The 15,900-nt window shown below is 42.9% G+C and overlaps 1 protein-coding gene across 1 annotated transcript in view; it reads right to left on the bottom strand.

The window, feature by feature from the left end:
- Window positions 1–15,900, bottom strand: part of LOC108523301 (Down syndrome cell adhesion molecule) — a 337,477-nt gene that overhangs the window by 31,905 nt on the left and 289,672 nt on the right. Inside the window, exons 22-26 of the mRNA XM_017863826.1 lie at window positions 15,326–15,489; window positions 13,606–13,704; window positions 9,847–10,035; window positions 8,366–8,656; window positions 4,517–4,693 (exon numbers count right to left, since the gene is read on the bottom strand). Of these exons, the coding sequence (XP_017719315.1) occupies window positions 4,517–4,693; window positions 8,366–8,656; window positions 9,847–10,035; window positions 13,606–13,704; window positions 15,326–15,489 (920 nt within the window). The remainder of the gene's footprint in view (window positions 1–4,516; window positions 4,694–8,365; window positions 8,657–9,846; window positions 10,036–13,605; window positions 13,705–15,325; window positions 15,490–15,900) is intronic.

Raw genomic sequence — 15,900 nt, 5'->3', positions numbered from 1 at the left:
GAAAGGAAGGGAAGGGAAGGGAAGGGAAGGGAAGGGAAAGGAAAGGAAAGGAAAGGAAAGGAAGAAAGAAAAAGAGAAAGGAAGACAGAAATAAAGAGAGAAAGAGAGAAAGGAAGGAAGGAAGGAAAGAAAGAAAGAAAGGGAAAGTAAAAGAAAGAAGGAAAGAAAGAAAGAGAAAGAAAGGAGGAAAGAAAGAAAGAAAGAAAAAGAAAGAAAGAAAGAAAGAAAGAAAGAAAGAAAGAAAGAAAGAAAGAAAGAAAGAAAGAAAGAGAAAACACAAAGCACAGAACTAAAGAGTTTCAGGGTACAGGCTTCTAATGCCATCTTAGCCACACTTGGCAGTGAAATCTCTAGGATGCATGTGTGCTACTAATTCATTAACAATGTGGGCTTCCCACATTTAGGGTGGCTTTATGCATTAGTGCTGGGGCATCTATTAAGACTTTGAGTCTGTCTCAAGTCTAAGTGTCACTAGGCTCCTGGATGCACATTCCTGCTTTAGATTAGCAAAGTTCAAGTTACCTTTTGGTTTTCCAAATGAGGGGAGCTTTGGGCTCATTTGCAGAACAGATAAATGTCCTGTTAGAACTCAGAAAATAACAATGATTCCTCATAACCTACCCCTTGATCTACCTGCATAGCACCATGAACCCAGATCCTCTTTGGGAACGGTCTTCTAGAATTGATCAGTTTTGTAACAATCCATTTCAAAGCATCTTTAAAATAATAAACACATTTCCATTCAAGAGAAGCAAGACACTTTGCCACAAAAGCATGGTCAAATGTGACATCCCTCACTGATTTTTATCTTTAGCTTATTTGAAGTCCTGCAGGTTGACGCATGCTAACTGGTGCCGAGTTAGATTGTGCTTTCTTGCATAAATGCATACCAAAGGAGGAGGCTTTTAGAAAGACTGGAGTTGATTATTTGACATGGGATCACATTTTATAAGGTTGGGGCTGCCTTCATCTCAGGCCCAACCAGTGACTCACTCTATAACCTTGCACTTCAAAGGATCTAGAAGTTGAAGAAAAACCAGGGCACCATTAAAAGCGAAATGCGGCTCCTGAACTCTTGGATAAGGTTATAGATTTTTAAAAAATGTGGGCACTTGCAGGCAGTTTAGAGTTTAGGAGGTCGCTATGCTCTAAAATTAGTAAAGCACTCAGGAAGAGAGAATATAGGTTGACTACACTGCTAGAGTCCCATTTTCTTTCTAAAATTTTACATAAAAGAACATCATATTATATTCATCTAACTAGGTTACTTGTCTATACAGTAAAACATACTCAGCTTAAAAACATTTTGTAGTTTCTAGCAATTGAAAAATGTGATCAATTTCAACCATATAAAATTGATCTCACCTAATCACTGTAACCCACTGGGGATCCCTATAATATTTTTCTATAATTCAAATCTCCTTATTTCCATTTTTGATCCTGATAGATGGTTGCTCAGGCAAGGCTGACATGTTGCTAGAAATGCTGTCCTTACTTTTGACAATCAAAATACTCTGACTGTAGAGTCTGTAAATATATTTAAACTCATTCTTCCACAGGCACAGAGTCTGTACCTCACGTGGGTTCGCTTGTAATTGGGTAATTCGACTAATGCAATCTGGATATTTAATATATAGGCACCTATTCCTTTAAACTCTGCAGCTGCAATTTCCCTCCATGAGTGAGTTGAAAATACTTTGTATTATTAATGAACATTTCAGGGCCCTGCAGGGCTAAGAAACAAAGGTCTTTCTGGGGCAAGGCCTGACCTTTCATCGATTCCCCTTTATGACCCTCACCTCTGGTGCTGTCCTTTTATGGCAGTGCTTTGCACAGTTACAGAGATGAGTCTGCCCCTCGCAAGTCTTGACCCACTGCCACTACAATGTCACCTTTTATAGTTCTCAGAGTCTTAGAAATCTCTTCTCTCTCTAGGACCTAGCTAAACTCTTGTGATCAAATAGGAATGGTCAACAAGCAAATGTTACCTATAGTTTAAAAAAGGTTCCATCTTGTACCTGGTAGATAATCTACAGTGGTTTGTCAAATTGAATTTATTGCAGTGTGTCTACATTAAAACTTGCCATTCAGAAGTGGTGTGAAATTGTTTACCCAATCCTTGGCATCCTGACTGCCCTCTTGTCAGATTCTTGATTTGAGAACCTTTGTTAGCCATGTACAAAATGCGGAACTGCAGATACCTTTGTGCCACGGCAAGCTACTTTTCTGAACTCCTTTGTTCCTTAACCTCTCTTAGGAATCTTTGCCCCAGCACTTACTTTCTTCCTACTGAAACCTTTGTGTTGGATTTACCTTTTCCCCAGAACAAAGAAAACAAAACTGTTTCTGGGGAATGAAAGGCCATGTTCTCTGAGGTGATGGACTGCTGTCTTTACCGAGCCCAACTGCAAAACACTAGTGTCTAGAAGCAGAGAGGCCAACAATTAAAACGACAGCCCCAGGATGTTTTCTGGAGAGAGCCCTTGTACAGCAATAATTAAATCACAAGGAACTACTAAGAATACAAATACAGGATGCATGGGTCATCATTTCAACCCAAAGGCCTCACTCGGTAACAGTCCACAGCACCTTTATCTGGAAGCGCTCTCAGCGACAGGAAATGCACTGCTGGGGTGCTCAAGTTCAAAGGTAAATAGGAAAAATAAAATAATAGCGGGACGGATGGAGAGCGATAGGAGTCAGGGAAAAGAAGACAAGGTGAATTTGGCAGAGGGTGTAGACTGATGAGAAGCATTACCTAGATGCTTAACTCTTGTGATTAAATCGAAATCATTAATAAGAAATATTTACTATTGGTTTTTAGAAATGTCATACAGACAACGTATAGCCTTCTAAATGCAAATAGTTAGACATAGTTATCCAACGGTAACCAGGACAGACACCCTTGGTATCTCATAACAATTCTCCTAAAGTCCAGGCCACCATGAACAAGGGTTATGAAAACATCCTTTTTGTATTTTAGTGATGAACACTCACGAACTGAATGGAATTCAACACGGTCCATGTTGCATGGAACTTCTCACCATAATGGGCTGTGTTATACACTTGTAGTTTTATTTTACTTAGCACTGAGGTAGCCTCCCTTTCCCTCTCCACTTGGGATTAATTTGTCCTTATTTTTCACTGATGTAGGCCTTCTTTGAAGCCCTATTTCTGTATTCATGACAGTTTTGTTCTTTTACTGGTAGCTGCTATGGGTATACCTCCTACCTTAAACCCAGAGTTCAGAAAGCTCTTTCTTTTCATCTTTGTATATTAAGCACCTAGTATTCACTCAAGTAATGTCTGCAAAATTAAAAGATAATTGGTTCGCACGATTGAGAAAGAACATTTCAAGGAGACTGATGTTTACCTGAATTATTGGGCTGCAGGAGATTTACATGGACAGATTCTTAATTGTACAGATGAAGTACAACGTACTTCGGAATTGTAACTTGTTGGCAGTGCAAAAGCAAGTTGATAGTAAAATGTACTAGAATTCCATAAAAAGGGGTGCTTTGGATAAGTGAAGACAGGTGAAAATATTACCACGTTCTCTGCTCTAAGTGGATTATGGTCAAATTAAGTATTTACAGAAGAGGTCATTGTTTTCTAAATGTATCAGTCAAGTTTGGGATATGTTTTGAGGAGAGAGTGCTTCCAGATTTGTATTTTGAACATAACTTTGGAACATACACAGGATGCTGCATAGCAGTATCCCACACTACACTGATATTAAAATGAAAATACCTTGTAATGCACTTTACCGAAAAAGTGGCTTGGTTAAATACCCTCACCAGTAAAGGGCAAAGGATCTGGGAACACTTCTGCACAGTTTCACATTTGAAATAACTCCTTGTCCTCACATTGCAGAGCAAGGGCAAGTAAGGGCTCTTGGCCAGAAACTGAGAACAGCCTCATCACACAGAACGACATGGGGCTGGACATTATAATCATGGTGCCTGTTCACAATGGAGCTCATCTGGCCTGGCTTCTCTAGTCTTCATTATTTTTTTGCTTCATTAGAGTGAAACTCTTACACCAGGCTTCAGCTCCCATTTCTAATTTGGGATGGCATGTGTCCTCTGCTTCACAATGCTTCACCAGTACCCCAAGCCCTCAATTTCCACTTCCAGTCAGTCAAATAATTCTCATTCCTGGAGCAAATCTGATAGATCTTTTCATAGAAAGCCATAATTGGTGGCTTTGCTGGACCCACTGAAAATTAAAGAGACTAGAGTTAAAAAATTAATTTTCCTTGCCGACCAACAGCTAGGATTTAGGGGACGGGCTGGTTTTCACCTGATTTCTGACCGAGCTAGGAACATTCTTATTGTTCTTCCCTGAGGCTCTGCAGTGTTGCTGAAGGAATGTCAGAGAACCAGGCAGTGGGGGGACCTGGGTCAGAGAGGGAAGAGTCACTCCCTTTTGAGGTTTGTTCTCCAGCTGGCATCTCTCCCGGTGGCTGCAGAGCAGCAGGGGACATGCGGAGGTGGACAGCAGGGTCTAGACCTACCTCGCAGCCTCTTCAGCCTCTGCTCCCGCCGCCTCCTCCGCACAACCAGCAGGAGCACGAACAGCAGCAAGACCCCCACCAGGATACAGGAGATGGTCACCAGCATCTTGAGCCCCTCGTTGGTCGTCAGCCCTTCTTCGCTTTGGACAACTGATTTAATGAGTGGAGGAATTGTACCTGAAAGCAGGGCCACGGTGTTAGATGGCTATTAATGAAGACGGCATGGTGGAGCTTTTAGGGATGACAGGTTATAAAAATCGCGGTGTGATCCTAGGGTGTCAGAGGTGATGAAAAATGAAAAGAACTCTTTCTCTAGGCCCTGGTTAACTTATTTTCGTATTTATTTCCCTCCCTCTGCCTGAATTTCCAACTTATTCTATAGCGCACAAATGAAAAGGACTTCCTTTTGCGACACACTACTGAGCACAGGCACTTGAAAGCATGAGGCCCAGGCTCGGTGCTGACAAAAGCCACATGCATCTACCCAGAATTAAGTGTTCCCTTGACTGTCACCCACAGTACAACTGATAGAGAGTACTTGAAAAAACTGCACATCAAAGAATGAACAAAAGGTTGGGCAAATGGACAGAAGCGCGTGTGCAGGGAGAGGGTCCTAGAAACACTCGCATAAAGCTCAAATCCCTTGTGATTAGGTTATTTGTGGGCTTTTGTCACAGGTGTAAGACCGAACCTACTTCAACAGCTGCCATCTGAGAGTACAAGAGCTACAGACAACTTTTCAAAGGGGACCCATCTAGGTTTCTAAAGGAGCCTACTTTTGATCTGGCATTATTCAACAGTGCTACAAAATCCAGATTATTTCGAGTTATAAGGAAACACTGAAGGAAAATGAATTCTGAGCTATCTTAAGCTGCCTTCTATCCAGATGCTCAGTACAATGGATGCAGAGATCTAAACACAGGCATCCACCTTTTATGGGATATGTATTTTGCTACCCTCCATTATGTAAGATGCTCCACCCCACTGCACTTTCCATATACAGCAAGGGCCAGAAAGTCAGCACTTCAGGAAAAGAGAATGCAAAAATAATATAATTTCTCTCCGAGCAAAATGGTCTTTATGCCACATTTAGTAAGCAGAGCAGGGATAACGGAATCCTCGTTCCTCTGAGATCTCTGCTAAAGCCAAGAAGACTGTTTTTCCAACTTTAAAGTGTTTTTGTGAAAACCCAACTCTCCAAATGCTTAGAAATTCAGGGAAGAGGCACTTACAGGATGCCCATAAGGATGGGTCTGCAAAACCAAGACAACACAAGGACAAGCAGAAACACTTGGCTAAGGAAATGGCAGAAGAAAGAGTGAGATCGATAAATGGAGGACTCTGAAACCTGAGCGATATGAATGTAGGCTGCCCATCTTGGTTTTCTCAAGATAAAAAAGTTCTTCAGGCAGATGTGACAATAGAGATATTAAAGCTATCTATTCATGAGTTTGGTCCAAAGAAATCTGTAATCTCTTTCAAGGAAAATATAAATATGCGTCTTAATTCTTACTGTCATAAAGTCATTTCATATTTCCAAAATGTAAAGGTAGCTTGCAGGATTTTTCAAAATTTGGGATCTTACAGTGAGAAAATGATACGTTTTCTTAGAAGACAAACATTTAAAATCCGCAGAGCACTTTGTGAATTAGAAACACATTTCCAATTCTACACATGAGTAGTTTCTAATTAAATCATGAGCTACGAGCATATCATCAGTGTGCACATTTAAGCTGTGTGCCCAGGCATCTGCACATATTATAGAGAAGCTGGGGACCAGAGAGTGAATATTGCAAGACAATGATCTAAAGCAAAAAAGATACTACTCAAATGTGTGCTGGTTAACAGAGGATTTTGGTGAACCCTTAAATGCTAAGTAAAGTGTCTGGTAAGTGTCAAAGTTCTTTACTTTGTAAGATCAAATAATTCAGCCACATTATGGGGAGAGGCCAGCTTGGAAGTTCTCCTCTGCCTGTGGGTGATGCTTTGTGATGGGGACACCTTTGAATGAAGTCACTCGAGTGAGGGCTATGAAATTAGAGAGAGGCAGCCATGAAAAGCATCAGCCCTTGAAGAGAAAAGTTGTTGTCTGGGAGGGCATAGGCTATTCTGGGGCCATAGGACAGAGCCCCTGCAGAGGCTAGGGACCCCGGCTGGTGTAACCAACACTAGAAGAGCTTTCTACAAGCTCAGGGTCTTGCTACAGCCCTGAGACCCAGGCCAGAAGTGCCAGGAAGACCCTGGGCTCTGGCGGAGGAGGGTGTTGTGGAAAAATGACCTTGGACAGGAGATTTGGGGTAGGTCTGCTTTATGTGCAAAGCAGGAAGAGCCAGTTCTGAGCCATCCAGACATTATAGGAGAAATTGGTCAGATGCAAATCCCAGGCAACTTCACCTCATTACATTAGCTCCTTGTGGTCATTTCTGTGGGTCCTAGGTTCACAGCCACTCTTCTTAGGATGGCGTAAACTGTGCTCCAAGGAGCTACTTGCTGGAGCTTTAATAAAGCGGCCTCCCGAATGCACGAAGTAGAGGAAGAATCACTCTTCCAGAGAGCAACCTTTCTCTTCAAGGGCTGATGCTTTTCATGGGTTGCCTCTGTCTAATTTTTACAGCCCTTAGTTTTGAGTGGCTTCATTGAAAGGTGACTCCTCACAAAGCATCACCCACAGGTGGATGAGTACTTCCAACTTGGTCTTGGTTTGGCTAACTGTCAATAAAGGGTTTCGGTGTTTCTTGGTTAAGTCGTTCAACACTGTGGTCTAGCTTGACCAACAGAAGATGAGTAGAAGGCTCTGAGGAGAGTTGCGCTGGAGTTCCAATTCATCCTGATGCATTGCTGCCGTTTTTACCTTGCAATTAGAGCACCTAACTCAATCCTTGCTGTTCCTATGCGCTGCTACCGGGACCTTCTAAAGTTCCCCTACTAAGTTACAGTCAAGGACACGCTCCCTTTCAGCTTCGTTGGGCTTAGCATTTGTTCAGTTAGCAATAAATGGCCCTTGATACCAGAAAAAATGAGTGAGATTTTCAACCATTTATTTTTGGTTAACTAATGTCAAGAGACACCTCACCTAGTTTTTGGAAAGTAAATGCAAGTGGCAAGTGTGTGTGAGTTTGTGTGGGCGCACGTGTTCATGGATTTCTATTATCCTATTTCCATCGGTGACCCTGCTCCTGCCCAGAGACTAACATAAGCTCCTTTACCATGGAAAATTGTTTTTGCACATGCAGTTTAAGGGCATAATGAGTGCAAAAAAGAAAGTTGTTATGTGGATTGGGATGAGGTGGGGAAAGGGGTGGGAGACAACAAAAGCAATGTTAGCTCATAGACATCAACACAAGCACAGAACCACATGGTCAAGAGTCCTTCAGCCCTGAGAGAAATTACTCCTGCCCCATGACTCCCCACTGAGACTCCATCAGTGTCCATCAGTGTGGGCACACAACTTATGACACCTCCTGATGATGGCAACGGCTTTGGCTACTGCTGTGTTTCAGGAATGCTGGGTTATCTTTGTCTTGGAAACTCTCCCTCACTAAAACTGACTTCTCCCCAAGGACCCTGTGCTCTGACACCCTTCTTGTTCTATCTCTCCTATGCTATCACACTTGCAGAATCCAAGCCTCATTTCTTTTGAGTCTCTTATTTCTGGACACACAGTGATGGTCATCTGGATATAATGAACTAAGGAGCCCCAGACAGAGTTCACTGAATCCCCAAAGCCTAATGGGCTCCATGGGCACTGGTCACACTATGGCAAAGATGATGTTTGATGGGAAAGGGGCAGGGCCCACGTGCACATTCCCCAAGACACAAACAGGAGAGCCATGAAGCCAGCCAGCTTACTGCCATCGTAGTTCAGCGTAGCGAAGTTGGCCTGCTTCTCCGCGCAGCCAGCGCTGTTGCACACCCGCATCTGCAGCTCATACCAGGTGGCTTCCTGCAGGTCATACAGGATGTAGGACTTGGAGAGAGAGGTCCTCTGAGCTGTGGTCCAAACTGTGGTCCCAAAGGGCCTGTACTCCAGTGTGAAGGAGGTGATGGGGCAGCCGCCGTCATTCCAGCCAATGAGGTTCAGCCTCACACGCGTGGTGTTGATGCTGGCAAACAGCTCCTGCTCCTTTGAGAACTGGGGCTCTGCGGGAGAAGGCACATGGAGGTCAGCTCACAGGACACATGGGGAGGCCATCAGCATCTTCACACATTTCCCTCAGACTGCTTCCTTCAGCGAGGCCAGGAGCTCAGTACAAGTCTGGCTCACAGGCACTGGCAACTTGTCGCGTTAATAGAGACCTGATGGACCAACAGGCTTTCTCCAACTGTGATGACCTGGGTGTGTGAGGGAAAATTGCACGGGCAGAGGTTATTTTGGGGTATCTTAGAGTTCCCTAAAGAACAATGCGATGTTCACATATGGGTTTCCTTCTGTGGTTTGCGCTGCAGTGTGCTGGGCTGACCTTTTTCCATCCTCATGTGATGAATCTGACTCAAGAGAAGACAGAGTTGGATTTGGGAAGCACCAACAGATTTTCCTCCACAACTAAACACTTGGTCTTGGAGCCCAGGGACCTAATGGATATATTTCTGCATAAATCAATCCCAGATCATTTGACCTCTTACCACTTGTTACTCAAAACTGTGGCACCGGGCACAAATAATACCCTTGCCATCTCATTACTCGCTCTCCTGCCATCTGACCCCACCCCACCTGATAGGACTCCCATGGGAGGGAAGCCTGCAGAGACATCTCCTCACCTTCTTCCTATCCTCACACAGAGCTGCATCACCCCTCCTTCCTTCTGGAGTTCCTGGGGCAAAACCTCTTTCTCTGAATATCATTTCTTTGGGGCTCATCTCCTTGAAAGTCCACATTTTAGATTAAAAAAAAAAAAACGCAACTCATTTTGAAATGTTAACAATTTACCCATCATTTTCCCTCTGAAAAGCAGGGGCTATGCGGCAATGTGGAAATGATAGGAAGGTGGGGGTGTGGGCTGGCTGAGGGACAATGGCGCCTCAAAATGACTGAGAGGGCAAGTGTCACGCTTCATGGCTGTACAGCCTTGGCACCTCACGTTCACAACGCTCTTGATTTTCAAACGACATTCTTCTCTTTAACTGCAAACGAAACAATAAAAGAGAGGACCAGAACACTCTGGAAGGTCCAACTGTCCCTCTCATTATGCTGCGGCACTGCTGAAGCCATTTGAGGAATGACAAAGTTCAAACGCATAAACATAAAACATGATGGATCTTTTATGATTCCAGTCTCCCCTTCTGGCTGGGAAAACGGAGGATATTTAGAAGCGACGAGAAGGCATACCTACCTTTTCCTAAGGTCTTTGCTTCTATGATTTCACTTATACGCCCTGGGCCCACTCCATTTTGGGCTGTCAGTGTGAACTTATACCAAGTCCCACATTTGAGATTTTCCAAGCGGTAGGAACGTTCGCTGGGGCTGATTGGAAAACTCCCCCACTGCTCACTGTTGTCCTCAGAGTACTGCAGTATGTATCCTGCAGAGAATGAGAAAGAGTCACATAGCACTGTTTGCTTTCTATGGGAAGTGGGTTGACGTTTGCATTTTGTGTGGGTAATAGAATGAACGTTCTCAGAACTGAAGAATCTTCAGAAGGAACATTTTCACTCTTTCTGATTCCAGGAAATTTAACCCAGCCTGGGAGAAGCACCATGACGTATTGATTAGTGAGTCATTTGGGCCACACCAGACATTATCACTGCAAAGTATTGCTGGATAGTGTGGTCAAAATTAAACCACTTTTCTGCTCATTCTCTTCTAAAAGCCATATTGGGCAGCAGGGAATATTAAGTTGCTAAGTATCTGCCCCTCAGATCTTATGTGCCTGAATCCTTGAGTGCAGACGTAGGCTGAAGCTGAGTTACTTTTGCAAGACCTGAATCTCCGGGAAAGGGACACGTTATCAATGGGAGTAGAGATTTCCTCAACTGCCTCATTCCTCATGCACTCCTGGTCTCACAGTCCATAGACACTAGGAGAAACAGCTCCAAGTCTTGCAGCCACCCCAATATTCTGACACTAACCTGGCTTCTCTTTAGTTTGAAAAATTCCTCCAACAATTCATTCCTCCACAGGACCACTGCCTCTACTTTTACAACTACTAACAATGACTGTCCAATCTTGAGCACTCACTCCATGCCAAGCCCTGTCCTAAGCCCTTTGCTTACAGGATTTCTGCAACTCTATGGAACAGTGATGACTCTCCCACACTGAGATCCAGAGCAGCTAAGTGGTGAGTCCCAAGTGCAGAAAGGAGGACACAGACCCTTCAGTCAGCCTGAAGCCCATGCTCTTCACCCCCGTGAATGCTGCAATATTCTTCCTGTTAGCTCCTTCATCCCTGTTATCTACAGCCATGTTCCTTCTCCACCCTGGCTAGTGGCCTGGAATATGGTGTCTTTGCAACAACGGCTTGGTATCTTCTATTCCTGTCCTGTGGAGCTCTATTTTAATAAAAAACAAAGCATTTTTTTTCCCTGCACACTACAGTGTCTCCTAAACCCAAATGGGCAGGTTTGCTGATTTCCACACCCCTCACATGGCGATCACTCATCTCTGATGCCTCCTTCCGAGGTCACGGTCAGTGTCTTCCCTACTCCTTTCAGCCTTCCCTCCCCACTGGACTTCTGTAGCCATAGGGTCCCTGCTCCTTCCTGAGCCTTTGTGTTCCTCATCTGACCTCCGCAAAGCTCCTTCAGTACCTGACAGGTGATATCTGTGCACCTGCTCCCAGCCACATCCCAGCCTGTATTCCAGCCGCCCTACACATTATAGGGATTCTGTTTTCCTCCCACTTTCCACCCTTGAAGTCACCTCAAAAAACTCCTCTAATCCTTGGTGATAGGCCTGTGTAGTTCCCCGTCCCCTGCTATCATCCTCAGTGCCATCAGTGTCCATCAGTGTGGGCACACAACTTACGACACCTCCTGATGATGGCAATGGCTTTGGCCACTATGGTGTTTCAGGAATGTTGGGTTATCTTTGTCTTGGAAACCCTCTCTCACTAAAACTGGCTTCATCCCGAGGACCCTGTGCTTTGACACCCTTCTTATTCTACCTCTCCCATGCTCTCACACTTGCAGAATCCCAGCCTCATTTCATTTGAGCCTAAAGCCTAGGGTCCCTCGAGCCCTTCCCCAGGTGCCCCCCATTTTTTTCCTATGAGAAGGTTCTCTAGTCAGCCTGGAACCTTTGGTAGGCTATTTCAACAAGGAGCCTAGTTTCTCCCACTCTTTAGACTTATGGCCATGCTTATGTTACTGGTAATCTGTGATCCACTTTTCTTCCCAGCTGTCCAGAATCATTTAAGAAAGTCATTAGGCCAAGCGTGGTGGCTCAGAACTGTAATCCCAGCACTTTGGGAGGCCAAGGCACGTGAATCACGAAGTCAGGAGATTGAGACCATCCTGGCTAACATGGTGAAACCCCGTCTCTACCAAAAATACGAAAAATCAGCTGGATGTGGTGACGCATGCCTGCAGTCCCAGCTACATGGGAGGCTGAGGCAGGAGAATCACTTGAACCCAGAAGGCGGAGGTTGCAGTGAGCCTAGATCACGCCGCTGCACTCCAGCCTGGGCGACAGAGTGAGACTCCATCTCAAACAAAACAAAACAAAACAAAACAGAAGAGAAAGTCATTAAACTGTGATAATTATGACTCCTACAATTTGTGCTGAGCATCTGCAGCTGGATCCTTGTAGCTTCTTGGCAATGACTTTGTTCATCTATTAATGACTCCCTGTGCATTCCACAAGGCAGCTGTTACAAACCTATCCCATGATCCTCAAATCCACAGACACATCCTCACCACTATTTAAAAAAATATCATCTCACTTTTTCTTTCCTGAAAAAAAAAATGAAAGAAAGATCTTCCCTTCACCCACTGGAATGCTGATAAAAGTCTAACAACTGGTTCTTGGAGAGGAGGAAAAAGGCTCTTATTTGTAGCATTTCTGATTTCCATGGTGAGGGAATGTTCTTAGGATGGCTGTGGCTACTGAGTGCAAAGCTGGGAAGGGATGGGGCACTTCACTCTTGGAGCTGGAAGGAGCTGATCCAGCACACCACTGAAGTCACTCTGAAATGCTCCTGACTTCCGGTTTACTTCCCAGCCTTCATTCTCTCTCAGAAGAAAGGGTGTTCTCTGCCTTAGGAAGTCTAAGCCCCTATTCTCTCTCCCCAGCTCTGGGACCTCTTTTATGGCTCAGGCCCTCTTTCCTGTGTATCTTCTGTCTCTAGCTTAACTCCACCTACACTAGAACGATCATGCTCACTCCTTCCATATAAACCTCATTTAGACCATGTGTGGCGGCTCACGCCTGTAATCCCAGTACTTTGGGAGGCCAAGGTGGGCAGATCACCTGAAGTCAGGAGTTCGAGACCAGCCTGGCCAACGTGGCAAAACCCCGTCTCTAGTAAAAATACAAAAACTAGCTGGGCGCAGTGGTGCGTGTCTGTAATCCCAGCTTCTTGGGAGGTTGAGGCAGAAGAATCCCTTGAACTGGAGAGGCGGAAGTTGCAGTGAGCTGAGATAGTGCCATTGCACTCCAGCCTGGGTGACAGAGTGAGACTCCATCTCAAAAAAACAAAACCTTGTTTATATACCTCAACTATGAACTAATTGCAAAGGCTTTGTGCAAACAGATGGTTTTACATGTACACTTTAGGTCTTCTGTCTTTTATTACTTTCTAAGTCAGGACAGTACGTATGGTTACATAAATGAATGACACTGTGTTGACAAAATAAAAAAGAAACAGTATTTAGAATCTCAAAAAAGAGATGTCCAAATTTCTTTTTTCTTTCTTTCTTGCAACTGTTGATATTTCACTCTGTGAATAAGCATCCTTGGATGAATGATTTGAGTTTCAACAAATATCCTAAAAATAGATGTATGGTTTCTGTCGTAGGTTATGGAGGGACTGTTTATATGTATTTTTTGGGGAGAATAAACTAACATATACCAGTCATTTGCTGATGATGTGTCACTTATTGGCATGTGGGTCACACAATTAATCAACTATTGTGGACAATCTCTATCTTATTACCTCTGATGGAGCTGCCCCCATTGTCTCCAGGGAGCCAAGAAAGGGTGATGGAGGAAGACGTGGTCTTGGAGACTGTAAGCCGAGGCTGATCTGGTGGAACTAGAGAGGAAACAGTTTTTAGAAAACAAGAATTAGTTTTTTCACATCTTTAATTTTCCTGAACAGTCATTTACCAACTCATTTTTAACAGCCACTTATTAAATAAGTGTTTTAGATTGCCAAAATAAGCAATTCACTTCTGTCAAAATGTCTATTTAGTTGATATCCTGGGCTAAAGAGATAGAACAGAGTGAATCTATTTTTTTTTTTTTTAAATCAGCCACATTTCTTCTTGGATTCATATCTAACGCATTTCCTCACTAGTTCCTTGACTGAGTTATTCATCACTAATTGAAATCTTCTTTAAACTTACTAAGTATACATGCCTCATTTTACTATGAATTTCAGCCATGAAATTTAAATGGAAAAGATAAATGGCATCCACTTAGCAGTTCTGTTCTTCTCAGGATGGGAAAGGGGAAGGAGGAAAAGTAGCTAGTGGGAAAAAGAATTGGAAAAATCTTCACTTTCTAAGCTATTCCTCCAAGATGCAACACACACACACACACACACACACACACACACGCACACACATACACACACCCCTCTGAAAATCAAAAGCAGGCCTTGGAACTGCAGAACATGAACTGGTCTCTCTTACAAGGCTTGTAGAATACATACTGGTAAATAAGTCTGGACCGGTTCTGAGGACAGAAACACTAAAGAAATTCAGAATCAGGTTATCCAAATCATACAGAAAGCTTCATATAAAGCTTCATATAAAATTCCCTTCTCTTTTCCTCCGAGAGAAGCCTGATATATTGGCCTATCTCTTTAGAGTCATAATATAGTGCCTGTCTTTCAAAATGCCCTCGAATTATCCTGACTTCAATTAACTTGAAATTCAAGATCAATTTTGCAGTATTTTTAGAAATATAGTCCTTTTCCTTTCCTTCCATCCCACTGAGAACAGTATTGATTTTACTTTTACTTGCTGTAATCTATTAATGTGACAACACCTAAATCCAAAGAGGCACACACTTTGATTTTTCTACTAAATAAAATATTTTGATTTGATTTCTACTAATAAAATATTGCTGTGCATACAAATCTGAACTCAATCAGTTATTGATTGGGATTTACACAAAATTTTAATATGACAATCGTTTGAAGTTGTGCATATTTTGTGTATGATATCAACAAAAATACTTAGTATTACATGCATAGCTAAATATTATAGAAATCTAGTTAGAGCTCCAGCCACTGTCATTTTATAAAGTACACTGCATATAAAAATTGAGTTAATTAGCATACGAAAAAGACCACAATTCAGACTTGCTTTTTGTTTGTGTTTTCTGGGGATACACTTACACATATGTAAACAGTGCAATTAATGGAAATTAAGAAGGACTTTTTTAGACATGCACGCATAAAGAAAAAAGAGACTAGGCATTCTGTATGCAAAGATGTTTTGTATCTTGGTATTTCTGAGGTTGTGAATGCTTTTTATTTTCTTTGTTTAATAATATTTTGCAAAATGAACATGTGGTTGTTTTCTGTAATATGAAAACAGAGATTAGCTCTTTACAAGGGCTGATTTTAAAATTTGTTCAATGTTACTCTTTGCATACAAAGTGTACATGTAAAAGATATCATTAAAAAGAGTCCTCAAATGTTGTACCTTGTACTTGTAGGTTTAAAATAATTTCATCAGATCCCCAGTTGTTATTGGCGATGCAGCTGTAATAGCCAGAGTCTTCTGCTTTCACCGTGCGAATAATGAAGCTTCCGTTGCTAAAGATGCTCCTCCGCCCATCAATCGTTACTAGACTGGGTGTCCCGTTACTGCCTCACAGGAAGAAAAATGCACAGATTAAAGAAATTACAATCCAAATTAGCTGAGGTTGGGGAAAAGCATAAAGACTCTCTGTGAAGCAAACAACACATTTGAAAGCTTCATATTTCTTGCATTATGAAAGAACTAAATATGATTACATAATGAAAACAATCAATAGCTGTGTAGCTGAAGGTTTCCTTTGTAAAAAATGTTATATTGAAGACGAGATCTGTGTCAAGGGCCCAGATTCTGGCTCAAGTCAATGGGCTCCTCACCCATGCCGGAGACGGATGGTCCTTCTTTACTCCATTCTGTGGGCACTGGAGATCTCCTCATTTTGGCAACTCTGGGAATTTCTTCTGTAGGCAGAAGTGCCAGTTTCAACAATTCATATAGGGGGAACTAAACCTTGGGAGCAT

Source organism: Rhinopithecus bieti, unplaced genomic scaffold, assembly GCF_001698545.2.
Source record: "Rhinopithecus bieti isolate Rb0 unplaced genomic scaffold, ASM169854v2 scaffold_73797, whole genome shotgun sequence".
Taxonomy (NCBI): Eukaryota; Metazoa; Chordata; class Mammalia; order Primates; family Cercopithecidae; genus Rhinopithecus; species Rhinopithecus bieti.
The sequence above is the reverse complement of the archived record's forward strand: the minus strand, read 5'-3'. Positions and strand labels throughout refer to the sequence as shown.